General features: G+C 40.1%; 2 protein-coding genes across 2 annotated transcripts; one reads left to right on the top strand and one right to left on the bottom strand.

The window, feature by feature from the left end:
* Positions 1-221: 221 nt before the first annotated feature.
* Positions 222-19,460, top strand: RSPH10B (radial spoke head 10 homolog B; the record flags this gene model as incomplete). Its single annotated transcript, XM_084270938.1, has 20 exons — positions 222-475; positions 1,186-1,261; positions 1,500-1,568; positions 1,772-1,945; positions 2,989-3,074; positions 3,533-3,653; positions 4,197-4,373; positions 5,040-5,181; positions 5,651-5,775; positions 6,184-6,373; positions 7,112-7,223; positions 7,308-7,387; positions 7,493-7,641; positions 8,411-8,509; positions 9,042-9,215; positions 9,635-9,698; positions 10,167-10,280; positions 11,326-11,521; positions 11,948-12,177; positions 19,439-19,460. 19 exons carry the CDS (start codon positions 222-224, stop codon positions 12,141-12,143), a joined length of 2,598 nt encoding a protein of 865 aa, XP_084127064.1. The 3' UTR covers positions 12,144-12,177; positions 19,439-19,460.
* Positions 12,676-26,409, bottom strand: CCZ1 (CCZ1 homolog, vacuolar protein trafficking and biogenesis associated). The gene is made up of 15 exons (XM_084271171.1): positions 26,290-26,409; positions 24,385-24,482; positions 24,180-24,273; positions 24,008-24,082; positions 23,028-23,075; positions 22,329-22,412; positions 20,909-21,084; positions 20,210-20,291; positions 19,577-19,638; positions 18,532-18,643; positions 17,901-17,934; positions 17,451-17,568; positions 15,133-15,291; positions 14,060-14,187; positions 12,676-13,022 (listed from the first exon to the last, which is right to left on the bottom strand). Exons 1-15 carry the CDS (start codon positions 26,392-26,394, stop codon positions 12,967-12,969), a joined length of 1,431 nt encoding a protein of 476 aa, XP_084127297.1. The 5' UTR covers positions 26,395-26,409; the 3' UTR covers positions 12,676-12,966.
* Positions 26,410-27,957: the final 1,548 nt, after the last annotated feature.

Here is a 27,957-nt window from a genome sequence, read left to right as displayed (position 1 = left end):
TCCTGTGGTCTGCCAACCACAAACAAACCACTGTCTCCAGGAATTTTATTTCAGAAATAAAATACATACACATAAAAGAATTAAGAAAAGATTGGGGTTTTTTCATGCAGTTAGCTGTTCTGTTGTATTTGATTTTGTTTTGCTTCATTGATTTTTTTTTTTTTAATCAAATAGACTATAAATGTTCAGAGAAGAACACACATTGAAACCATACAGTAGTTATGGCAAAGGATAAGAAGAAAGATGGCAAGAAGGTAGAAAAATCTGACCATCCTCCAGTTCCTGCACAAGATACTACAGCTGAGGGTAGTTCAACAAACCTGATAGATCTGCAGACCTCAGTGAATAGAGTAGAAGAAACAAAAGCAAATCCAGTGACACCAGATAAAGAACCAGAGAAGGTGGAGAAACATCCAGTCCAAGATATTCCTCAATGCTATGAGGAGCCACTTCTTACTCAAGTTATTGTGAAAAGGTATGCTTATTATATTAGTGAAGTAAAAAATCCTCATTTAAGTATCTCATGCACCCGTGTCATACAAAGATGGATTTCACTCTTGATTTGAAGCAGCGAATCAGATTATTCAGACCTAGTAGCTGTGACACCTTATGAGACTGATACACGTGAAACTCCACTGCCTTGCATCCTAGAGTTTTGCTGGTGCTTTCTGCCTGCCAAAAGTCTTATTCTTTTAGCTTGTTCACTTACAGTGAAGTTTTTTCTACCTATGCATGCAGTTGATGAGGAAAATTTAGTTCTGTTGTTTAGTGTTCAGTTGTTGCTGCCTTTTAATGTTTAGGGCTACTCATGCTCCTTAAGAATATCCTAAACTGAGGAAAGAAGTGAATGGCAGTGTTAATCAAATCCTTTAGTAGTTCAAGGGAAATACATGTCATGTTTTATATACTGAGCATGTTGCCTGGTTGTAAGGTAGTAAATGGTACCAATGTGCTTTGTTTTGTTATTTGAAAGAAATAAGGGTGAGAGGAAACACATCAATTAGGTGAAATATTACAAGGAAGGTACAAAAAAATGGAAATTTTATTGTATCTCATTTTAATACATAAGATGTGACAACTGGCCTATATGTAGAATATGGTAAATCAAAGGTCATTTATTATATGTCTGTAGTGATTTAGTGACAGTGACTTGAAAGCTTCACCTTTAGTTTGTTTGCCTTGTAGTTATGAAGGTGAAAAAGTCCATGGATTGTATGAGGGTGAAGGATTTGCATGTTTTGAGGGGGGAAACACATATAAGGTGAGTGTTCAAATTGAAGTAGTGGATCAAGTTCTTTTTCTAGAACAGGCAGGCTAATTTCTTTTAATGTAGATAGAGGTTGAGCACGTAGAAAGTTAAGTGTTGAAAGCTCTGTTGGTTTCTGGCATTAACATTTCTTTTGAAACTATTTGGAGGGGAATTAATATGTCATTGTTTTGAAATCTTACAGTTGCTGTGGGCTTCATTTGCAAATGATGCTATTCTCTTAATTTTGAAGGGCATGTTTTCTGAAGGGCTTATGCATGGACAAGGGACTTACAGATGGGCTGACGGAGTGAAGTACGAGGTATAGTGCAATTTAACTTATCACTGAATACAACTATGGCCAATTAGATGTGCAAATTCAAGAAAAGTAGGTAAATTACAGTAATTGGTGCAGAATGGGTGGCAACTGCAGAACTACAGCACGGATTTCAGTCACAAGGCTGACTTCTTTCAGATAGGGAACAGCGAGTCTCTGTTTGTAAATGTTGTAATTTAATCTTTTAGGGAACATTTATTAAGAATGTGCAGATGATAAGTGGCCATTATACATGGAATGATGGCAGCAGTTATGAAGGATCAATCAGTAATGGACTCAGGCACGGATTTGGATTTTTCAGGAGTGGTACTCATCCTGTTTCTTATATTGGGTATTGGTGTAAAGGGAAAAGACATGGAAAGGTAAGTAAGATCACCAAATGAGAGCATGGTTTTAGGTGACTGCCTTCTACAACAGCAGGCATTCTTGTGGAGAGGTTTTGTAAAAATCTTTTGTGCCACTGCGTGGTCTTAATGCTATGTAGAGATCAGTTTTTCATGGGATCTTCTCTGAAGTTGTGATTGCTAATTAAAACAATTGGGATGGGATCTGGTTTGTAGTGGAAGAGATGAATGATGTCCTAAAAGAGTAACTCAATGGTTTGTCCTCAGTGCAGCTCCAGGTAGGTGGTTATCAAGTCAAAACTTGGCCACTGTATCAATAACCACATAAGAATGAGAGAACAATTAGCTTCCTTGTAATGACAAAGTGATCCCACCTCCCATGTGCTACGTGGGCACGTATTGTAATTACAATTAAGACTGCCTCATCTACTGGAAGCACCATCTAGTTCCAACTTTTTGAAGGCAGGTGGTGCTTTTACTTGTCTCACTTTTGTGCATCCAGATTGAGGCACTCTCCTGGGCCTGACATTTTGAAGGCATTCCTCAGCATCTCAGGAAGATTCAACCTAATCACATGTTATTTGGTCTGTGTCACCAGTGAGACACTAAACTACACAGTGTGATCTGGCTGGTCACCAGCAGAATGGTCTGTCCAGTTCTGGGAGGAAGCTATCAGATAGTGACAGAACAGTCAATGCTGTAGGCCTACTGCTGGAAGCTGAAGTCTGAATGAGTCAGAAAACTGATGTACCTCAGAGTCACTACTGTGATTAAGTTGCCACAGTTCGCTATAAGAAAGTATTTCCAAGTGGTTTGGAAATCATGGTAGACCTTGATGCAATGTAGTATGGGAGCTTTTTGATACACTTAGTCTTTTTTGAGGTTTTAATTAATATTCATCAAAAGAGGTTGCTTTTTAATTGTATCAATTGAGTTGCTTTCAGTAGTGTCTCAGTGACTACAATTAAGAGCGTGATTACATATGTCTGACATCATTTGTATGCTGTGTATTAGTAATGTAGATGAGTAGGTATTTCAATTGACTGCACTGTTTGTTTCAGGGCACCGTTTATTATGATCAGGAATGTACCTCTTGGTATTCAGGTGACTGGGTAAATAACATCAGAGAAGGATGGGGAATGAGATGGTAAATGTAATAACACTTGTTCTTGTATTTTTTGTTTTACATGTCATCTTACATATTTCTGCTACTGTTTAAAATGGATACAAATGCTGCTATTTCATAGTAGTGTGGACTCTCTGCAATGGAATAAATTATTGTACAAAGTGCTTTATAATAATGATAAAATAGACCTCCTCTGTAGCTTACGTTTTTATGTTGGTGTATTTCTGCTGATCATTCTCATGGAAAAATAGTGTTTAAAGACAAAATTTCAGAATCCAGATTCATAAGGAGGCAAACAGTGGGTACAATCAAACCTCTGCAGCCGTGTCACAGTGAGCCAAGGTTCAAATTAATGCTTATATTTAGCATAAATAAATGCTAAATTTATTAGCAATGCCGTTTTGCATAAATTTTGCTTTCATAAGATCCACTCAGAATTTACTGTGAATGAGTCATTAACTGCTATTGTTTTCTTGCAGCTACAGGTCTGGAAATATCTATGAAGGTCAGTGGGAGAAAAATGTACGTCATGGAAAAGGAAGAATGAGGTGGTTAACAGCTAATCAAGAGTATATGGGACAGTGGGTGCATGGCATACAGGTATTAGTGTTTTAGTTAGTTTCTTCCCCAGCAACTTCTCAAGTTCAGCATCTGTTCATTACACTAGTATAAGTAGGTAGGGAGTTTTGTGCAGTATCAATGAGCTTTGTATGGGTTTTGCCAGTTGAGATAGTGGAAATTGGCTATTTATTGTAAGTTGATTCTCATGCTAGCAATATTTTTAGAAATTTTTTAAAGGCTTTTGACTTAGACTTAAAAAATCAGAATTTAATTCTCTAATGGAAAACGTAAACCTTAATTAAAAAAGTTTAAAAGGTTGCATGTTTGTGACTACTAAGCTTGAGATATAGCTTCAGCAGTCAGTATATCTGGAAATTTGGTTCTGTCTCACTTGTAAAATACTAGACAATACTGTTCCCTCTTGTAAAAGTTTTATGATGGAAGATCATTTTTGGCATTTTGTGTCTCTTCCAGTTATTATTCTGTTGGAAAAATAACATAAGGTGCTTCCTCTGTCTTTTCACTCTGCATAAAATTACTTAAGGAATTACTATTTTTTAAACACACAATTCTGTTTTTCAGCAGGGGTATGGCACCCACATATGGTATTTGAAGAGAATGCCTGTACCTCAGTATTGTTTAAGGAATGAATACATAGGTGATTTTGTCAACGGGGAACGGCATGGCCATGGGAAGTTCATGTATGCCAGTGGAGCAGTGTATGATGGCGAATGGGTTTGTGACAAGAAGCATGGCAAGGCAAGTATTGACAGGTAGTACAGACAGCGCCAGAAGAGACCATTCTGCTGTGTGTAGGCTGTCTGGACTTCTGTATGGAAAATAATACTCAACTGGATGAGGGTGGAATCCCAACGTGAAGGGCAGAGTCCACTGAAAGCAATAGGAGTCCTTCCAAGGACCTTGCCGGGCCACAGATTTGACTCTGGTTAGATGTCTGTCATGTGTATTAAAAAAACCAAACAAACCCAAAACTGTTTTACCAGGGAGATTTCAGTGCAGTAGGTGTATCATGATTTTTTGCAGCAGTTGCTCACTACTTTCAGACTAACGGATCTCAAGCTACCCATGCAGAAAGATGCTGTCACATTAACAGGCTGTTTAAAAAAACCCCAGGCCTGTGAGTGGAGTGCCATGTGTACAAAGTAAAGATTACAATCAAGTGTTTCTGTATGGGGAGTGAAATGTTTTTTCATCAAAATACTTTTCAGATTTGTCTATATAGGCAGTTCTTTGTCCCAGCAGTGTAGTTTATCAAATTATTGAGTACCTTATAAAAAGAAGCTAGGAAAACTATTTTGTTTTATTTTATCTCATATACTGTATTTTAGCTAATATTCTGAAAAGGAAATTTGATAGCATTAGGGGTTTTTTTCTGATCTCTGATTCATATTAATCTGTTGATAGGGCAAGTTTGTCTTCAAGAACGGTCACGTTTATGAAGGAGAGTTCATAGATGATCATATAGTAGAATATCCTGCTGTTCAAGTGGATGCAGTGAGTGCAGAGGAGCTGAATGCCTTTTGCCCAGGAACTCATCTTAACACTGGTAGGCAGCTTAAAAACACCAATTCTGCTCAGTTCACATTTTGTTGGTTGTTTTCTCTGTAATGTGAAGCTGTTTGTACTTACTCAGGACGAGACATCTTTTTTTCAAAGAGCTTTGATAAAGATGGGAGTTACCTTAATAAGTAATGACTTTTGCTTCCATGCCTCTTGTTTCCTGTGCATGGCCCTGAGTGACTCATCACTGCATCTTTCAATGCTTCTGGAACACTGTTGCCTGAAAGTTTTGTAACATATGTACTATCTGCATTTCCTTTGGGCTATGGGTTGAATTTGACAGAATTTCTCTAGAGTTCTGGTGATTATTAAATCTCTACTACTCACTATAAAGGAGTCTCTGTCATTTTCAGTTTGAAGTCAGTAAGATAAGAAGGAATGTTTTATTTTCCCTCTCTTTGTGTGTATACATTTAACTGCATTTTATTTTGTTCCACTTTATTTTATTTGCATAGTAGAAAACATCACAGTCGTTAATGGTTCAGAAAATACTTCTATTCTGGGATCAGATATTGAGTTGGCTCTATCTTCAGTGCTTGACTGCTTTCCAAGGGAAGAGAGAGATGAAGAAGTGAAACAAGTATGAGTCTATTGGTTGTTGAATATTCTTTCATTTCTGGTTTATATGTATTAAAGTAACTCTTTCTGTTAAATAGTTACTCAGAAATCTAAAGGCCGTGGGAACAGAAAAGCAGAAGGAATTAATAGACAGTATTGCCTCTTCCTGGGCATCCACTAGCACATCTGGAGGGCATTTAGTAACTACTCAAGGCTACTGTGAGGTTTCTGCTGACAAGAAACTTAATTTACTTTATCAGTCACCAAAAAATACCTATTATATCTACAACTGAGTAATGCTCTCATGAGTACTTAACCAGGGAAATACTCTTCAAAGCTGTAAGATAAAAAGCATTACATGCCCAGGTACAGGATTGCTGATCCCTACTTGTTGTGAGATGCTACTGAAAACATATCCTACTTTATTTAGGCAGAATTTGCTGTGTTAAGGCATATTACAGAACTGAGAAGAGTTTACACCTTCTACAGCAGCTTAGGCTGTGATTGTTCTCTTGACAACGCCTTCCTCATGACTAAGCTTCAGTTTTGGAGACTTGTGAAGGACTGCAAGTTTCATCATGCCAACAGAACTCTTGCTGAAATGGATCGGATATTGAGTGGTTGGTATTTCTGTTGGTTTGAGTCTAGATCCTGGGAATATTAATAGTAAGTGGAGAGTTGGAGTGGCAAGTTGTATTGATAGCTCAGCTGTGGTAGTTAAGCAGGGCGAAGTGCATACCTCTGTGCCACTGAGTTCTCAGTGGATAAATGGACGCTTCTCCAGGTACTTCAGGTGCTTAGGTGAGAGCATGCAGAATTAAAGCATCACTTAAATCGTTCTGAAGAGTTGTCTGTTTAAAAACTGTGTTCATCCCTGGTCTTCCCATTCCTATTACACATAGTTTTAAGAGGTCTGAGAAAGAAAAGCAGAAGAAACACATTTTTTTTTTCTTTTTTTTCTCCAGTAGTCTCAACTTCTGTTTGCATGTAATATGTGGGGTTTTTTCTCCCATAGAGCCAGTTAACTGGTTCCATTTAGACCTGCAGTGAGATGGCAGTGCATCGCCCCAAGTATGTGAAGAGTTTAAATGCAACTTTGCTCCTTCTCTTGTTCCGATGTGCTGAGCGGATGCATTTCTAGAAAAGGAGAATTTTATAAGATTCAACTATAGGTGGATGCTTCTCTCTTGACCTGCTGTTGGAACTGGTGCTGTATCCAGTCCTGATTGTTCCAGGAGTGTTGTCATACTCTAGTAGGTAGAGATGGGAAGGATAAGAAAGACTGGCAAGTCAATATGGCTGTGAGCATTTTAATGTACATGATAGCAATCCAGATTTATTTTGTCAAATTTTTTTAGGTGATAAAACACCACTTGAGGAGATACATTGTCCCCATGTGACTTTACTGTTCAGAACGTTTTTATCTTACCTTATTTGTCTGGCATTTCATATCTATCATGAAGAGCACAAGTAAGTTTCATCTTTTAATGAAATTTATTTCAGCGTAATCAGTTTGAGTCTTCCCAGACAAGAGTGTTTTTGTTTCAGCAGCAGGGAGAAAGGTTCTCATCTGCATAAGTGTTTCTTAGAAATTATGTCCAGGAATATTACTCCCTCTGCCTGTCGTATCCAGGGTAAGTAATGGTATTTCTTCTGTGCTGTGCAGAATTCATCCATTAGTACTACATATATCACAGCTTTTCCTGTATCTGTTATTTTTTCCCAATTTATTTTTAAAGGTATCTTATTTTCTGAAAAACGACGTACTGATTTTGCTATAAGCTACATCAGCAAATGCTGGGAAATATACAGAGATTTTTGTAGACCAAGTGCCAGACCTCCATTTGAACCCATAATGAAAATGAGGCACTTCCTTTGGATGTTGAAGGTAATCTAAATTATTTGTGTGTGTGTGTGATTGGATGTGCTTTATTTGTTCTGTTTATATGGGCATTTTACAGTCTGCACCATTGAAAAAGCAGGAGTGATGTTATTTGTACAAACTGTCTAAAAACATTAGAGAGACATTTGTTCTACAGATGTTATTTATGTACTTTTGCAGGATTGAATTCTGATTTCTTAGTCGTTTTAAAGAATCAAATTCTAGACAAATCTGTTTTAATGGAATAATATTTTTGCTGGCTTTTTTTATATTCCATCCTGTAAAATGTATATAAAAATGTCTTACTGGTAGAACTCACAGGCTAGCAGCTTTTGAAATAACACAGTACACCATTTTAATAATGTATTAATTTAATGTACTGAATGATGAACATGACCTTTTTTACTAAAAATCAGTAATTTGGGGACAGATCAAGGTTACGCTGAAGCTAGGGAGCGATTCCCATTGATAGTCCTGGGTTTAAGTCACCATCACAGTTTTAAATCCAAGCCTTTTCTTAATGAAAAAAAATTGAAATAATAGATGGCAAAAATTTAATTTCTTATATTTTTATGAGCTTTCACAAATTGTTTCTTAATGCTGTTTTTGCAGTCTAGAAAAAATTCCCATTCAGAACTTACTGTCATGAATTATGTATGTGGAAGTATCATTTGACACCCCTGGGAAGTTTGATACAGGCTTTAAGGGGAATTAGATCAGTTCCATGGGGGAATACCATAAGTGCTGTTAACATGTAACATTTAATCTTACCCAGGACTTTAAACTTCTCAACAACCAATTAACTGCTTCAAGACTTGTGAAAATACTTGTCAAAGATGGTCCCTCTCTACATGATACCAACCTGGAGCAGGAGGTGTGTATGGGAAAAAACACATCATGGTTCATTGCTACAAGAACAATTGAAATCACTTTTAAAAAATGCTGCTGGAGGTAAATGGATTCATTTATTAAAAAAAAAAAAGGAGTATAAACTTGACCCTCTGGTTTTTGTCTTCATTTGTTCTGCCTGTATCATCTGATTTAGCTCATGTACTTACATGCTTTAGTTATCCTGCCCTCCTTAGTACAGTCTCAGCACACCTGACCATACACATAGATCCTTGAGAGTGCTGTAAGCCAGAAGGTCACACAGCATTTCTAGCAGACTGCTGCTAATAGTAGTTCTGTCTGTGGGGCAGTTGCCTGACAATAGGTGCATACAGTGCACGGGAATGAATCCCAGCACTTCCAGCTGCCAAGGCAACCACTGGAAATGTTAGGATGGATCAGGAATTAAGGTGTGAACCCACTGATGCTGAAATTCTGGTGATCCAAGAAACCTGCCCATTACTGAAGGGATTTTTGCAAAAATGAATTAATTAATCGTTGTGTTTGCTTTGCCCTAGTTGGTATTTCTTGAATTTGTTGAAGCTCTTTTCGATTGTGCATCGGTGTATGTTACCAGAGAGATGATTAAGGAGCAAGGAGATGGTGATCAGGAAAGAAGGAGCTTCAGAAGCGAGGGTCTCTCCAAGGCAACCACATATGCATCTCTGTACTCAGAATATTCTCTCTCCCAGGTAAAGGCGATGCAAACCTGTTAAATATTATGATGTGTCCACTTAGAAGGCTAAGTTAGGCCCTGCAGGTGTTCTGTGTTGCTTGAACATGGAAACCGACTTCCTCTTTAGGCATCAGCAGTTGTTTGATTGGGTCCTGTGGCTTTTTCTGTTTGTTGCTACTTCAGATTGTTAAATTTCTAGCTCTGAAATAGGATTATCCTACTTCCTTGGCTGATAACAAGGGTAAAGTGTTAATATTTGCTAATACTTGTAAGTGTGAAACAGAATTGCAATTCAAATGTTTTGCAACAGGCATAATTGTAGAATGCATTTAGTTAGTAGAATGTTTTGGCAAAAGGAATTTTCATTGCTCAAATGAACACGTGATCTCACTTTTAATTTGAACTCAAGTCCAGACATTTAATAATGGAATTTAAACTTCTTGCCAGCCACTGAGCTCTTGTGAAGACAGAGAGCATCTTCTGCAGGAATTTCAACCTGGTGAGTTCTGTAGTTACCATAAGCATCTGTAAGCAGTGCTAGAGGAGATTCACTCTTTCTGCAACTTGGAAGGTGATGGAAATAGTAGCTGACTATTGAAATGCTGGATGTGTTGCTGTTACAGAGGGTAGCTGTTTACATTTGACAAAGTTTACGTTTGGCTTACCACACCTCTTACACCCGGGCAAGTTTGAAGTCTGAAGCTATCATATTTTCCTTAAAAATTTAAGGGCTTTTAAAAACTAAATTCCTCCTGTTCTGCCCCACTCATATGGGAATGGGTGCGGGAGATTGAACTCTGCACTGTGCCTTCATTTCAAACAACCCTTGAACCAGTACAGAAGTATTTCAACCACAGGTCTGGCTGTAAGGTCAGATGACAAATGTCTGTTTATGCTGAATATCAAACCTGGTATTTAATGCACAGAGATACAAACTGAGTAATTTTAATTTTCTTTGCAGTATCAGATACTGCCCTCTCACTTCATGCAATTCATGGAGCTACCAGTAATGTTTCATCATCATTATTCAGCTGGGATGCAGAAAAAGAACAAGATTTCTGTCTAGCAAAGCGTTTGACAGGTAAAGCAGCACTCCTGTTTTAAGACTAACAAAAAAACTCCTTGTAGCTCTTGAATTGCAAAATTTTAATTGGATATGCAGATTTCAGCTTGTCACAAGAGGGCAGTAAGTGAACAATAATTCTGGAGGAAGATATTTAAAGAAAATTTGTTAAAATTTTTTTAAAGGAAATGAAATTTAGTAATTGAGACATCTAAGTACTGACTTAAATAGTTTCCACAGTTTTAAAATGTCGCCTTTTATTTGTAGTGCATCTGTAAGCTGTAATTTGTGTTTGCTCTGAGAAACTCAATCTACAAGCCTGCCTATTTTTCAATGACTTAGACAAAGAAAAGATATTACCACTATCCACTATGTCTCACTTCTTAATATAAACACTCTGAATTGCAGCATGCCACCACTAGCTGGGATAATGTATCTTAGGACAGGCCAGCATTCATGCAGAAGTCAGGAAGAGCATTTTCATTGATGCTGATGCTAGTAACTGTTCTACACCATCTCCCTTCTGGCTGATGAGCAGATCTCATCTGGAATATTTTTTTTCTTGCTAAATCTTTTCTATAGATAAAGAACCCAACTCCAGCTGTAGGTAGACAAGGATCTTTGTGTAGTCACCAGCTCTTTCATTGAAATCTGATGACTGACAAGTTACAGATGTGAAAAAACAATTGTTTCTTAACCAGCCAGCACATGGGCCCCAGCTTCTTTTTTGTCAGTTATGTTTGGATGGTTGCATGCAAGTGTTTATTCCTCATTCCTCCAGGCATGAACATGGGTACTGAACTGTCATCAGATTACTGCAGAAGACATTTCTCCTAAGATTAAAGGAGAACATTCATATTCTTTTCATGCAGTTCCCAGGGCCAGGTCTCTCTGAAGACCCACAGAAGGGCCATCCCCTTTCACATGCAGCAGTTAAAACTTTCTCACAGTTGTCATCTTCCCTGCCAGGCAGAAGCCAGGCTTTCCCATTTCAGGGTACCAGAGCTGTAGTCCAAAATTGTTGCAGTGCCCTGCTAAACATAACTTAATTTATATGTTGTAGATGAACCAAAAGAAGCCAAAACTGAACAAGATGGGGAATTTAGACTGTGGATGTGTCAGGTGCAAATCTTTTTTACAACTAAGCTCTTTGCTGCCTACCAGCATGAAAAAGTGCTGAGGGAAAAAATAAAAGAAAACAGAATACGGGATGCTGAATTAGCTGAGCTGAGAAAGATCAAGGATGAAGAGCTGGCACAGTGAGTGGTGCATCTTATCTTGAAGTACTGTTATCTCTTATCTCCTGTTAACAGAGTAACTGAAAATGAGAAGTATGCTTTGAAAAAGTCGTGTAGTGTACTGCAACTGGGAAAACACATTCTGTATGTTGCTTATTGTACCTGGATTTAACTTACAACTTCTGTTACTGTTAGGACTAACAAATACAGGCTGCTTTTACATTACAGAACTGTTAACGCTCTATTTCATGGCACTTGAGCCCTGCTCTGTGCTGTGGTTTTCTTACACACTGTAAAAAAGTCAGCCTTGAAGTGGTAACTAGCCACATTTCCTGCTTCTCCCCACTGTGACAGTTCATACTGGGAACACAGCTGCAGTTGCTTAGCCAGCAGAAATCTGTCTCCTCTCCTCTTGCAGTACATTAAATTCAAACTTTGTTCACTCAGACTTATTGCTGAAAGAGAAGCAGAAGAGGCAAAGAGGCAAGAGGCAGCTGCAGCAGCAACAACACTTGACTCTGAGAGTGCGGATTTGAAGGAGCCGGTCACACAGTTAGTACCCCATCCAAAGGAGGCAGCACACAGGGCAGTAAGTCCTGCTAGTGCTAAGAAGCGTGCTGGCAAAAAGAGAAAGAAGAAATAAATCTTCTGCTCACAACCATTGAAGCTTCAGCTAAGTAAGTATTCTTTGGATAAAGAAAAAACCTAACAACAAAGAACCTCACATTCAGTTAGGTCTAAAAGAAAAGTATGATAAAACTGTATGGTGGTTTCAGAGGGAAACTGCTCTTGCACCACAGGTCTTGGCAAAGAGAGTAGAGTCAGGCAAAGAGAGTAGAGTCACTTATATGTGTAACCTGTTAAATAAAACTATTCCAGAAGTCAATATTGGACCTGTAGCTAAAACGTACCTCAGTGTTAAGATAATAGAATATTACCTTGTAATGGTATCTTGTTATGACCCTATATTCCAATGAAACTGTTTCTGCTTAAACTGTGGTTTGACTGAAATACAACCTGTGAACGAGTGTGTGAGAATTCGACAGAACCTCTACAGCAGCTGTAAGGAACACACCAACCTAGAAAGTTCCTTGTTTGGGGGTCTTTTGAGAGCTTTACATTATAGAAAGTTACACGAGGATGGAAATGAACACAGGAAAACAAGAAGATGCCCTTAAAAGTGTAACAAGGATTAATTTTATTTTCCAGTAAAATATTCACATAATGATATCAGAATGGAATGGTACAGATGAATTCAGACTGGTTTTTAATGTTTGCACATAAACATTTTTAAAATCTAAAAATTTTATGATCAGAGTTTACAGATTTTAGTAGAAATTTTGATTCTTACAAAGCAAGTATTGCTTTACTATTGTCATTATTCCAGTCAATAATATGACTAATAACTTTTCATGTTGGAACAAGTGTCTGACTTTGACATCTTCAATAAATCAGCCCTTTGCAGATCAATCCAAGAAGAAAATATTATTAAACTGTGTTGCACAAAGTTTCTTCACTTCTTCTGTAAAAAATAAAAATAAGGTATTTCAGTGTATGGTACAGGACCCTCTGCAAGAAAACCCCCTAGGGATCACTGATGAGAATAACATTAAATTAAAACAGAAAAAAAACCCTGGGAGGTTCTAGTGTAGAAATACAATTAACTCGATTCTCTGTTCAGGAAGAGAAAGTTCAGTCGAGTCTGACACTTTACACTGAAAGATGAGTTGGATTTTAAGTGGCTGAAGTGTAAATGGTGGTTTGAGTTCACTGCTGGGCCATTCATACTGTCAGACTTTTATACTGCAACAGCAGCAGACTGAGCTTCAACACAAGGAAGTAAATCATAACCCCTTTTCAGGGGAAGGGGGTATTAGTGGCAAGTTAAAAACTATTTGGCAGACACCAATTTGGGGGTAGCAGTATGTATACACTAATATACTGTTTCTGTAGAGCTGGTTTGATCCTGAAAGACAACTAGAAATCATTGCTTCAGTCATGTAACTAGTTTCTCTCTTTCAAATTTAGGTTGCTAGGCTTTGGTCTTGGAAAAGCATTAGCTCTCCCATCATCCCAGCAACCACACTGCCTCCTGTTAAACAGAGCCCTAACACTTCTGCAAGTTAGACTGAAACTGCCCTTTCTTTGAAAGTCTCCTTAACAGCTTAATTTGCACTCAGGAAATCATTCTTAAAACAGCATTAAAAGTAAGACAGATATTATATCTATCCTAAGTAACCTACCCACGGATCACTGACAAATAACACCTAACTCAGATGTAAATATGTTAATCTCTCACCTGTAACACTTCATTATTTACACAGAGCTCTCTTCTTATTTGAAGGAGGAAGAATGACTGATTAATAATTCAGGATGCCTGCTGAATATTTATTCTGTTCTTTGACAGGTGGTAGAAAGCAGACTAAAACCATATCCAAACTTACCTGGTCTATCAGAGATCAATCCCTCTCTTTTCTTGTGAGATGGATTTTATTACTTCTCCATAGACATACATTTTAGTGGTAACTGTAGTTAAAGGTAATAAAAACTAATCCTTACCATTAACTTCAATCAGATTTGCATTTTTTTGATTCAAAATAACGTACAGTTCTCGCTGGTCAGACTTTTTCCCAACTACCCAGTAATCACTCATTGCCTTCACAATAATTTCCTCATCTTCATCAACTCTGAAAAAGTTTTAGAAAGTAAAGAAGGTGGCAGCAAGTTCATCTTCAATAATTTTATTTCTAGTCATTATAACAGCATAATGTCATCAATTGTTGTGGCTGTGCAGCATCAGAGACTTACCAGTACTAACACCAACATAATTCAGCAGTCCAGGACAAAGGCTTCGTGCATGGCTGCTTAGCACAATTACATACCCAGGTGAAGAAATCATTAATTGGTCCCTGAGCCAAACACACCAGTGCTCTGAAGAAAACACCCACTCTCCATACTGTTGGCAAACTTCACAGAATGATGATATGACCAGACAACAATCTGGTGACATTAAGCTTTCACGTACCTAATTGTTAAATCTAGAGCTAAACCATGCTCAACTAGAAACACTGCATAAAGCTGTTGCTAACCCAGGACTTCCACATTATCAAGAAACATTCTTTTTTCATTTATAGAAAAATGGAAACTTTATCCTTAAGCATGGTAACTGACTTCCCATCAGTGGGTATTTCCAGTTATCAGCATTATTTCAGTAACTGCAAGGTTTGCATTTCATTTATTGTCTATTTCCTAAAAGCAGCCAGCTGTCGCAGAGGAGGGGATAACATAAGCAGTGCCAGGTTTCCCTGTCCGCATACTGCTTACCCAGACATTAGACAGACTGAAGTTCATAAGCATGAGGCTTCACATCCCTTCAGAATTTGTTATGGCTGCTCTGAAGCTTGAAAGAGATGTGTTCTTGGATAGTGGCCCTAGCCCTTCTTTAAATTATTGTTTTAAAAGGACAACAGAAGTTTTAAGAGACTATGAATACCAAATACGACCAACATTACCCTATTTATCTCAGAGCTATCAACATCTGCCCATGAACAAGGAGACATAAAAGCTTCACTGATTTGAAAACAAGAAATCTACTGACAGGACTTACAGACTATTTAATAGTTAAGCATTACCTGGAGAAGTCACTGTTGATGTCACCGAGAATCTTCATGAGGTCAGGGTGAACAGATGCAAGTGATACACTGGGTGTTTTCCTCATGTGAATGGTACTTTTCTCTGCCAGGTTCATGTGATTGAAATAGATAAACTTAAACTGAGGCTCCTTCTCAGCCCTGGGAAGAGTTTGAAAAAAAAAAAAAAAAAAAGGATTTGTGAATGCTGCCTTGTTCTGCAAGCAAAGGCTTCACAGAGAACAGGGCACTGGCCAGTGCAAAGCTCACTCAAACATCCTGAAGTTACTTTCCTACCGAAGAGACCAAGTACTTTTAAGATTTGTGGCATAATCAAATGTCATTTTAACACTGAAACCCCCACAACAACACCCCAACAAAACAAACCACAACCCTGCAAAAACAACCAGGTTTTTCTTCTTCTGCTGCTGAAGCTGACAGTGAATAGACAGAGGAGACTGAAGGCCTTGTCCCACTTTTCTGTAGTAGTTTGCATTTTTCTAATGAGCTATTTTTAAACCTGTCCCCCAGTTTCTTTCCTTGCTCCCCCCTATGCCAGTCCAATCTGGTTTGAATAGATGCTGCATCTTAAATTTAATTAATAAGTGATCTTCCACTCATGTCTTTGTTACTTGTTACAATTAAAAGAAGTAACTCCTTCCCATTTGTGCGGGCCAAGCAAGAGACTATTTTCAACTCCAGCCTTGGCAAGCATCCTCCATTTCCCCTTTTATTAAATTCACATAAAATCTGTCACTTAGAGCTGTAGCTTTGGTAGAAGTAACAACAATTTGAGGCTGGCAAAAACTAGTGGCAGCAATTGGTACTTCAGGCTATGTATTATTGAAAGCAGGGAGATGCTGTGATGACACCACTCACCTTAGCAAACCACTAGATACCCTTACCCCCATCACCCAGATGCACTAGTATCAAGAAACTGTATCATGTTTTCAGGACACCACAGCATTAAACTTTTAAAAGAGTTAAAGCTGCCAAAGCCAGTCCCAGATGACATTAAAACCCCCCAGGTTTAATGATTTAGTAGATTGGCACAATTTCAAGCACATCCTATTCTATACCCTGCAATTTTGCTGATTTGGCATGCTCCCACTAAGTTTAGTCACACACCTATCTTTGGTTTAATTCCTCTTTCGTTCTCAAGTGATGCAGTTCTTGCTTCCCCAACTAACAAGTCTATCTAAAAATAAATACAGTTTTATAGAAAGTCAGCTATAGTTCTAAGTGAAGTATATCTTCTGAACCATTAACATCTTTTCCCATTTGAATCCCCTCCCCTCAAGTAGTTATCTTTGTCTTGCAAGACACAAAAAAAATAACAGGGTTTATTCCTCACCTACTGCTATACCTAGCAACACTTTAAGCAGCAGTAATTGCAGGGAAAAAAGCACTCCACTGTAAACATGCATTGTAACCAAATAATCCACTTAGATTCCCCATTTCAAACCGTAAAACAGAAGTTGTTCTTGTATCTAGACCTTCATTTTCCTTTTGGATTTGTAACGGAGTCCAGGGTAGTGCTGTCAGTGTCCCCTTAAGCTGGACGTTACACAGCAGAAAGTCAAAGCAGAAGTCAAAGGAAATCAGCCCAGAGGAGGATGTGGGCACAAGGGCAGTGGTATTTTTAATGATTTCTTTTAAGTCAAATGTTCTGCCAGCCCAAAGGCTATCTGTGAATGTTACAAGAATCTCTTTTCCTCAAGAAAAGCTAGAAAGCATAAACAGAAGTTAAGGTTTTTGCAGGAACTACTACTTCTCTACTTCAACATGGGGAACAGTGACAGAAGGCTGCCACTTCAGTTGGCACTTCTGCCCCCGGATACATTCCTGCAATCCCAGTAAGCTGCTGAACCCATCATCTCCACAGGCCACCTACTGTCAGTTCACACACGAAAGGAACAAAACCTAGAAGGTCCACCTCTTCTATCTGAGCAATCTACTCACAGTGGGGGGATAAGGAGGCAGAATCTGAACTGATAAGAATGAAATTTATCTTAATATCTACCTGACTTTTTCTGCAACATTTAAGCACACAGAGGAAGGTTTCAGCAGCCACACAATAACCATTTGTTCCTAAATTAAACACATATATGTTGTTACTTCAGGGAGACCTAAATAGGCAACAACAGGCACGTTATAAATGCTTAAGATGCAGAAAGGTAGATAAATATCATGTAAACTACACAGTTATCTCAATGCTTGCAGTATTTCAGCTCACATTACCATTATTTAAGCAGTTCATTAAACCTACTTTGTAACCAACTAATGGGAGACTGCACCAGGAACAGAAGTGTGGTACAAACCCTGATATCCTCTTGTTGATGTTGTATTGTTCACATATGTCTGATGCTAAGACAGTGAGTTGAGGCCCAACAATGCTGTCCAGTTTACGGCAGAACTCCAGCGTAGGTGGAATTGAAGCTATTGGAGGGTAAGGAAAAGGGAGAGATGAAATGAGATTCTTCCCATAGTTGAAGGTACAAGTTTCTGTAGCTTTTTCTTTAAACAGCCTTTTAACAGCAGCCATCACTTTCAAAATTATCCATAAAGTTAAATAAAGCAATATTTAGTAATTTTATTATGAAAACTTAGTTAATTCTAGCACTGGAACCAAAATCAAAAGACCGATCAAAGCACTCATGAAGAACAGACTGAAGAAATTAACATGAGGATTGTTCAAAAGTAAAACAAGTCGTACAAAATGGTATTATGTGCTGTGTCTTGCCAAGTAAGGGATGCTAATAGGTACTTACCATCAATCATAAAGCAGACAGCTGCACTCATGGCCTGGAACAAAAAAAATAAAGCAAAAAAACCCAATTTACAAGAGGTTACCTCAACTACCTCAAATAAATGACAATACTTATATGAGGTCACACAAAGGTAAACCAGTTAGAGTTAAAGAAAAAACTATCTAGTTTACAGGTAACACTTCAATAGGATCATCTCTTTGCAATCCTGCACAACCCAGGGTAGTTGTGGGTTTTAATTTCAGCCCAGTTAACAGGTTTTAAGTTGATGGGGAAAGGCAAACTTTGCTAAAAATGCATTTTATTCAACAATATACATCTGCGAGATAATTTGCAGGTTTTGTTTTATTGATAGGTGCTACATGAAGCCGGGCACGAAACCACTAAAAGTAACTGAAGGCTGATACTTAGTTTTAATAAAATAAGTGTTTGTTTTGGGAAGGGTAGAGGAGGGAAAAAAAGGACTCAGGCTTTAAAGCTTGTTGCTAGAAACACCAAAGAGTTTTCTGTCTGTCTTAACCTGGTCATATCAATACATTGTTCTATACAATTCCCTAGTACTTCACATCACTGTTGTGTCCATTGTGTGTAGGTTCCTGATTCTGTGGAATAGTTACAGGGAAAAAATTAATACCTTATAAACAATTAAGTGAAGCTCTTCATAAGTGTCATCAGTGTTAACAAATATTTTTGGGAAACGGCATTTTGCTTCTGGATCATTAAGATTTAAAGGTCCAGTAAGAAACCTAGAAAATAATTCAGTAGGTCAGATAAAAGGAATTCTATTTCAGCTTTTCATATTTAACAGATGCTTTTGAAACTAGTGATTACTTGCATTATGAATATATTTGAATAAAATCAGTTTTCAGCTATCTAGATAGATGTAGAGCCCTTTATGTATTATCTCAGCACTCTTTCAAAGTGCTATCTGCATACATGCTCCAAGGAGTTACTGAAACAGGATCAGAAAGTCAGAATGACACCAAGGAAATAAACTGCAGAGATCATAAAAGAAACAACCAATCTCTTTCCACATTCAAGTTGTGACTATCTTTAAAACCCCTTTTTGTTTGCTACTGGGAAAGCTCTCTTTGCTTTCCAACAGTACGTTCGGATCAGTTTCTGTAGAATGGGCATACAGAAGCACCTAAACTTGGGTGAGGACAGGGTGGGGGATGACAGGGAGCGTGTGCCAGTGCTTTGATCTAAAAAGAACACAATACATCAGGCAAGAGAAATTATCTGGATTGAAGAAATGTGTCCAGAAACACAGTTATTCAAAATATTGCTGCCCAGCTGCTTAAGTACAGAATTCCTCACTCTGACATGCTGAGTACAGAGAAAAAATTAATATATAAATCTCTTAAAAACAGATTAAAAAAGAAGATAAATCTCTATTAAGTCTGCATCTTTGTCTGAAGTTCCTGACTGAAGAGAAGTAACCACAGCACTTCCACAATTTTTCATGCAGTGTATTAAGAACAGTGGGGAAGAATAAATACACATTGATGTTAATGAAGCCTTTTCCCTTTCTTTTCCAGAGGTAAAGTTTTACATTGCATCAACTACTGTCTGACTGTCTGGAAGGAATTGTGTGTGGAAGATGTATTCCAAATATATGTACTCCTCCCAAACATGCCCTTGAAGGAGGCACTATATGGTGACAGTAAACGAGCTACCTTCCATAGTGCTGTAGGTTTCCTGGCATTTCAGCACGTATTGGAGAATCTCTTCCTGCTAACTGAAACAAAAAACAAGAAAAAGCTACTCAGAGGTATTGTCTGTCACTTTTTGTGAACTGTCTTTGAATCAAAGCAACCCACTCATGAAGACATGTACTCTGTTACAACACAGGAGCTAAAGCTGAAGTGTAAGAGATGGTGGTAGAATAGAGCATTCTGGTTTTGCATTTCTCAACTTCAAAACTTGGCTTGTGGAGCTTTTTGGTGGGCAGAGGGATAACTAACTCCAGCCATGCAGTGCTGCATTTAGCCTTTACACTGAAGTGATTTGTTTGCAGTAATGAGCAGTCAGCAAGTATCAACATTCAGCAAACTCCTTATCACTATCCCATATACAAATTAGCAGCACAATTCATACTGTAAGTGTTCAGTGCCCCAAAAGCAATAAATCTCAGAATTCCTCTACTAAAATTTAAAAGGGTAGAGAAAGAAAGGATCTCCTCTTTGGTATTTTACCCCTGAGGGGTACCAGATAAACAGAAAGAAAAAAAACAACAAAAAGACAACCACAAAACTAATAACAACAACCACCTCTGCCCTCTACACCCCCAAAAAGCCCAACTACCATACCTCGGGCTCCATGTGCCTTGGAAACAGAGATGTTGTGAGATACTTGTACAAAATTCTCATGTCATCTTGTTCCAGTCCACTCCTAGAACACCAGGGAGAAAAAGAAATGCAGGTAGTGGTTGTGCTGCAGTTCAGATCAAACATTTTCCTCTAACCAAAACTCACGCTAAGCACACAGCAAACTCGGGTAGCAACATTTCAGGTTCTCAGTAGATTCAGTCCCAGATCATTCATTTTAAAATAAAATGTTAATTTATTTGCTAAATAGAGAACACAGTTACATCATCCATAAGCCATAAGAGAAATAGAAACAATATTTAAAGAGAGATCAAGTTTGCTATTCTTAAACCCATGTTTAAGTAGAACTCTTCACAAGCATTGCAACTTCCTAGGTCAGAACCATGTATAGAACAAACCTTTAACTACCCTTCTCTACTAGGGGATCCTACAGAGGCTCAGTGTAATGGAAATGACAAGGACACTTTTTTAACTGCTCAGATTAACTTGGAAGTAATAATTTGGTACAGGTTAGACAGTTTAAATCTGAAGGCCAATGCCCTTCTCACCTATCACTCATCCTGCCATTCAGTTTTCTCATTTTCATGCAACTCTCCCTCTGATTCAGGAGCTGTGCTATAATGGCACTTATTCATAGGATGAGAAATGGAAGGCAGACAGAAAAATTGCCGAAGTACCTACCAGATCAGCTGGTCATTGTATAGAAATGCAGTGTACTTGACTATGTTCAGGCTTTCTTCCATCCTATTAATAAATGACTGAATTTTCAAGTAAGTCATTTTATCCAGAGGAAAGAAGCTGATTCCACAAAATACATCCAGCAGATCACAAGACTGTAAATGCAGTGTCTGCAAGTACTGCAAGAAGAATGACAGGAAAACAACAGGTTTTAGAAGTCAGAAAACTCCCAATGTGTAGACTTAAATGACAAATGTGAGTCCAATAACCCAGCGATCCTAAAAACCCCTTCCAGTTCTGCTTGTATGACATATACTGCTTCATGTGGGGACAGACTTTTAGCAGGGTCTGTAGCAGTAAGACAAGGGAAATGGTTTTCAACTAAAAGAAGGTAGATTCAGACTAGAAATAAGGAAGAGGGATTTTTACAATGAGGCTGGTGAAACACTTGCCCAGGTTGCCCAAAGATGTGGTCAATGCCCCATTCCTGGAGACATTCAAGGTCAGGTTGGGCAGGGCTCTGAGCAGCCTGATCTGGTTGAAGATGTCCCTGTTTATGGCAGGGGGATGGACTAGATGAGCTTTACAGATCCCCTCCAGTCCAAACCTTTGGGTGATTCTCTGTCTGAATACAATTCCAGATGTTCAGCTTGCTATTACTTAATCATAGCGACATCAGGCTAGCTCAAGATCTTTTGAGACCATAAAAAAGCATAGCCTGTCTTACTAATATTTAATTCCAGAACTAACTCCATAGAAATATTAACAGATAAATCCATTAGAGTTCAATGTGCAAAGGAAAAGACAACTTCTATTATTCTCTTTCTTGACAGACTGTAACCTTTACCAAGAGATTTCAAATGCGCTGCTCTGTGAAAGATGAGTTATCCAATGGCTCCCTCTACAGTCATTTCACATTACCAGAAAAAACCCAAGCAAAATACTTAAGAGATAGTATGACAGACTCTGTCACAGTTGACAATCTACATCTCTTTTCCTTTCAGAGTTCCAGTGCAGGCTGAGCATGCCAGCAACATGTAGCCAATTCGTTCAGTGGGGTTATAATAAAACAACTTGGCACGACCAAACTTTTTAAGCATTTCTAATTCCCCAGTGAAAGAGAGAATTCCTTTCTGTTACACAAATCTGCATTGATTACTGTTTTATCTTCAGTAGCAACCTCAAAGAAAATGTTTGAAAGATAAAAATCTCCAACAGCTAAGCTGTTCCATCAAGTCATAACCCTGCTTGTGATTCAACTCCTCTTAAAGGCCCTACCACGTTAGGAGGAAGCAGGAAGTATCTGAAAAACATGAGTAAACAGACTTTCTGTGTTGCCACCACACCTTTTCCATGGCCAGTCAGAGGAGAGTTTTGCATTGTATATCCAATGTGGAATCACACTGAAAAAATAAGATCTTACCCTATGGAAGAATTTCTCTAGTCTCTCCTTTAGAACTTTTACACCTCCATCTTCCATGGCTTTCAGGAACGTACCGTTGAAAAGCTAATAGTTACAAAAAAAAATATCAGTTGGGTAATCATGTACAGTTATGTCTTACACTTCAGCCACGAGTATAACTAGATTGCAGTATAGCTCCTGTTTCTCAGTATTTGGACTCCATACAGATCTGAATGTACTCCTTTATGGAAAAACCCTCTCAGATTCAGAGTCCAGGTATACATGGCAGCAGAGGCAGAATTAGATGGAAAAGGAAACTCAAGTTTTTAATGGCAGCGAAATTATTTACATGTGTCACTTAAGTATCTTATGCCCTTACTTTGTAAAAGCCAGACCGATGGCCTTTATCCAGTGGTGTTTCTCCAACAGATAATACCTAACACCATCAAAATCAAATGCTTAGTAGTGTAACTACCCAGGAAAGGAGAAATCTGGACATCACAGAAATCAGAATGCTTCTAGTTTTACAATAAGCTGATGAACTAGTGCAGGTAACTAGTTTATTTTCCTCTCCAATTCAACACCATTACAGCTTCAGAAAGAGAGCAGGCAACAGTAGTGAGACAAGAGTGTCAAAGCAATGATGAGCTTGCCCATCCCAATGATACCATGAGGATCTCTTCCTCTGCTCAGAAGAGGAGCCTCTAGCATTAACTCTACCTTATACATGCTGTAGCACTGCTGTAGGACTGAACTGTAAACCTTGTCCTGCAGAAAAAAAAAGCAGGACGTTAGAATCAGCAGGGGCAGAACTTCAGATATCTTGGCTGAGCTATACATGACATGCTTTCAAAGAGCAAACACAGGAATCAATCCATGAAAAGTTAAATAGAGTTTTCAATCTAGAAATGTCTTTGTACATAGAAGGTGCTATTTTAATACAGGGAATCCCTTCACCCCTTACATTTAATGCCAAAAGCACCCTATTAACTCACTGCAAGATACCAGTTACTGACAGTGCCCTTCTCTAAGGCAAATCATCAATGAAAGCAAACTTATTCCTGACCAGCTTTCTCTTCATCCAAGCCAAAGGAAGTGGGACACCATGAGAGGGTTTTTTTTGGGCTAGGATCTTAACCCAGGTGCAGTGCAGATTGCACACTGATCCTTTTCTTAGAACAAAAAGAGGAACAAAACTAGTGCACTCTAATGAAGGGAGGCAGCATAAGGAACCAGCTTTTTAAATATTATCCAGCCCAGCCAAACACCCTTCCTGCATACAGTTAAACTGACCTGATGATACTGCAGTCTGGACAGGAAATCCCATGATAATTATGAGCTGTCTCTTTTTGCAGATTATTAGTAAAGACTACTAGCAGTCTTAAGTGGTTAACACATGTACTTAAACCTAATAAAAATACACCAATTTATAATATTGCAAGAACTTTATTAAACAAACAGATCCTAAGAAGTATTTGCCTATTCCAATCTAATGCTATCTGGATAAACTGGTGTCTTGCTCTGTGCTTTAAACTTTACTGAGAAGTACCTTGCCCTTTTTCCATTTATGGAGAGATAGATATAACATCAGTCTGGCAGCAGTTCAAGGAGAATCAAACTAAGATATTTCTGGAGGTGCTCTTTAAAATACAATATAATCCATTAAAAAGAGCAAACAAATTGAAAAAGTTCTACATTACCAATAATTCTTCCTCCTGATACTCATAGACTGGCTTTCCATCTTTGTGTTTTTCTATTATGGGATTCCTCACAACCTAGAAAGTGGAACAGGCTGGTATTAGACAATGCAGAATGCATGGAGAACATTGCGAGATGCTGCTTTAGAAATATGCATTTCATATGCATAAGTACCATGACCATCCAGAAGTTTTCTTCAGGTTCATGGAAAAATTGTCTATTCTTCTGCGTGTGTAGGGATTTTGCAGGTTTTGTTGGACTAAAGGTCCTGGAAAGAAAATACATATGCAGACATAGCTATTTATACACACAAAACCAAAGTGTATATAAAGGGAGTGCTTGTGCTACCACAGGGAGCCACACAGCTGAGGCTTCATACCTTGTGAACTGTACTATAGCTTCGCATAGACCCACGTTTCTAATTTTTTCATTCTTTTCTACTTCGTTTGGGTGATAGAAGAGAATCTTCTTTTCTTCCTAAGATTTCAGAAAAAAAAAGCATTTTAAAGGAGTCAAAGAAAACTGAGTTCATGGTTCGCTTGTTTTTTTTAACTTCAATCCCTTAATTTCCTCAGCAGAACTTTATCTTGTACCTAAATGGGCTTCTGTACGACCAACAAAAGGCACATTTGAGCAGACTTAAGCAGTCATCCCAAGATAGCTCAAAATGATTTCTACATTGAAGGCTATTGAAATCATAGGACCTGGTCACTTCACAGCCAGTTCAAAGCAAGGCTAGCTTCAAAGTGAGATCAAAGCATGGCTGGCTGCAGAGCTAGCTCAGATTGCTCAAGGCCTTGCCCAGTCAAGTTCTGAATAGCTCCAAAGATGGAGATTCCCCAACCTTTCCAGCACCCACTCTGCTGTTTGACCACTCCACTGTGAAAGATTTTTTTTCCTTCCATCTCAGCAGAATTTCCCTCGCTGAAACTTCTTCCATTACCTGTCACCCTTTCACTTCAAGGAGAACCTCATTCCATCCTTTATAGTCACCCTTTAGGCAGGTGAAGACCCCCTTCTACAGCATCTCCTCTTCAGTGAGAAGATGACAGATGTATCTGTCTCTTTTCAGCAAGAAGACAGATTGCACAAATCGAGTTACCTAAGGCTGTCCCAGTACATCACAGGCTGCAGCCCCCTGACCAACTCAGGGGCCCTCCACTGGGCTTGCTTCAACTTGTTGGTATTATTCTTGCTCTGGGAAGCCCCAGACGAAGCCAGTGCCCACCAGCAGCTTCACAGATGGTGTGCAGAGGGGAAAGCGATCGCTTCACTCGACCTGCTCGTGCAGGCTCACTCACACAGCCCGGTACGCTGTTAGTTTTCACTGCCACAAGGGCACACTGCTGATTCACGTACCACCTGTTGTTCCCTAGGACTCCCCCATCCTGTTCTGCAAAGCTGCTTTCTAACCAGTCAGCCCCTGGCCAGGCATCCTACGTGAGATCATTTCATCCCACGCACAGGACTCTGCATCTGCCGTCACGGAGCTCCAGGAGGTTCCTGCTGGCCCACTCCCCAGCTGCCTGTGGGGCCCCTGAACAGCAGCCCTGTCCTCTGGTGCTAACGGCCCCCCGGGTTGGAGTCACCCGTGGACTCATCGAGGATGCAATTGGTCTCACCACCCTGGTCGTTAAGAACCACACTGCCTTGTCCAGAAACTTATGATTATCACATGAGCCACACTGTCACTAAAAACAGGGACTGTAGCCTCCTGAATTTACCTTTTTAAGCCCATAATAGCAAGAGAACACGAGTGATAACTTGAATTCATCAAAGTTAAACCCTAAGCTTTCTACCACATCGTATCTACCGTAATTTTCTATAAAGAGCTACTGCATCAGCAGGAGATGGTTACGGACACACCAGCTCCCATCGGCCGTATTTTACGCGCTACAGTTGAAAACACCCTGGGTTGCTGTTCCTTTTTACCCCGAAGCAGCCGGATCCAGACGTAGGCGGCAGCTGTCCCTGCCCCGCCGCAGAGCCGATACACGAGCGCCGGGTGCTGACACGGCGGCCGGGGCTGCGGGCAGGGGAAGCCGCAGCTCCCTCCTCCCCAGCACCGCTCTGCGCCCCGAGCCCGCCTTTGTTCGGAGACGCTCCGCGGGGGCGAAGCGTTAAACCCGCGGGCACACGCTACGGCCCAGGCCCCGGGGAGGGGCGGCAGAGCCGGGACAGCCACCCCCGGGTCCCCTGTAGCAACCGAGGCCAGGAGAGAGCCGGGCCGCGGGATGCCTTCCTCCCCCCCGCTGCCCGGGACGCGGCGCCCGCCGCCCGGTACCTCTCCCTCCTTGGGGCCCAGCTTGGGGTTGTAGATGAAGAAACTGAGCAGGGTCGGAGCGAGCTGTTTCTCCTGCCCGGCTCCCCCCGCCGCCGCCGCCGCCATACCGAGCCTGAAGCGAGCGCGCCTGGGGCCGGTAGCCGCCACACAGCATCAGGGAGCAGCCCGGGGCCCCCCGCCGGCACCGGCCCCGCACCACTTCCGCCTTCTCCCCCCGCCCCGGAAGCGCACGGTGCGGGCCAGGAAGCGCTCCCGGGGCCGGCGGGGGCCAGGAGCCCCGCAGCGTCCCCGCCGGCAAGGAGAAGAACGGCAGGTGCCGGGCAGGAGCGGGGGCTGTTGGGGCAACCGGCTCTGGTGACGGCCTGGCGATCTAGGGGGCTCATATGAGCTTAGGGGGGCCCCGGGGATCTGGTCTTCCCTCAGGGATCCACGAGCGCTGCCCAGCACAGCCCCTCCCCAGCCAGTGGTGCGGCCGGCCGGGGCTGCAGACTGCCCGCAACGCCCCTTCCCCGAAGAGCCAGCTGAGTGCGGTTCAGTGCCCGCTGATCCCATCGCAGCTGCCCGGCAGCTGAAAAAGAGTAGAAACGCTTTGTTTTTAGAGATAAAAGCCGAGATTTGAAAGATGAGAGCTACACGTTTGAGTATGTTGAAGGAAATGTCATCCAGCATCACTTAGTGCAGGTAATCCTTTCTCCATAAATAGATACCTTATATTTTTCTGATTATTTTGGGTTTTTTTTTCCTTTTTGTCTGGCACTTTTAAGGTAGCAGCATTTAACTGCTAAATTACTCAGTTTTTCTATTATTTTTCCAATTTTATTAAAAATTCAGTGTGACATAAATTATAAGTAAATCCAGCTACACAGTAAGAGATGTACCACATACAGCTATGATGTTTAGGAGTCTAAATAAACTCAAGTTACAAAATTGCTTCAATAAACACCTCAGTAAGGTACAGAGATACAATTGAGTATCTCATTCCACAGGGTCATGTAGAAAAATGTACCGGGGTAAGCTTCCTTAGAGTTATGCCAGACTAAATCTGAGAGAAAATGTTATTTCTAGTTCTTAATTTTCACTTTTGTTGCTATTTTGGTTCCTACCCCTACTCGGTTTATATTAACTTTCAGCACCAGCAGCGTCATTCTGGATAGTCCCCATGAGCCTCAGCAGTTGATGGCTTCCTTGAGAAGCCAACGCAGTGCTGTAGGAGTGCTGTGTGGAATAAAGATGCCGTAAGACTGCAGTAATTTAATATTTAATGTCTGTGCTCAAAAAGTGAGCGGTGCATGCAAGAGAGATGACCACTACTTTGCCCTGGGCTGGTAGTCGGCATGCAGCTGCATCATCCCTACAGCCCTGCCATGGCTGCAGGCTCCTGGTGCCTGCCCGGAGGGAGGCAGCTGCCTCCTGTGAGGGAGGGGAGGCACAAAATGGAGGGGGCTGCTTCTTGTGAGGCACTAAATGGAGGGGGCTGCTTGTGAGGGATGTGAGGGACAAAATAGAAGGGGCTGCTTCTTGTGAGGCACAAAATGGAGGGGTTTGATTGTGAGGGATGTGAGGGACAAAATAGAAGGGGCTGCTTCTCGTGAGGCACAAAATGGAGGGGTTTGATTGTGAGGGATGTGAGGGACAAAATAGAAGGGCCTGCTTCTCGTGAGGCACAAA

This window comes from Gallinula chloropus (assembly GCF_964237585.1).
Source record: "Gallinula chloropus genome assembly, chromosome: 15".
In the NCBI taxonomy this organism is placed as follows: domain Eukaryota; kingdom Metazoa; phylum Chordata; class Aves; order Gruiformes; family Rallidae; genus Gallinula; species Gallinula chloropus.
This window is presented reverse-complemented; position numbering and strand designations above follow the sequence as displayed.

Excerpts from the sequence above, each read along its gene's own strand:
- CCZ1 (XM_084271171.1), bottom strand. The coding sequence starts at position 26,394 with ATGGCGGCGGCGGCGGCGGGGGGAGCCGGGCAGGAGAAACAGCTCGCT. Across the intron at positions 23,076-24,007 it reads ATCAGGAGGAAGAATTATTG|GACAAGGTTTACAGTTCAGT; the intron begins GTAATGTAGAAC and ends TTTTTTCTGCAG. Across the intron at positions 14,188-15,132 it reads ATCAACAGTGACTTCTCCAG|AGTTGATGAAGATGAGGAAA; the intron begins GTAATGCTTAAC and ends AAACTTTTTCAG.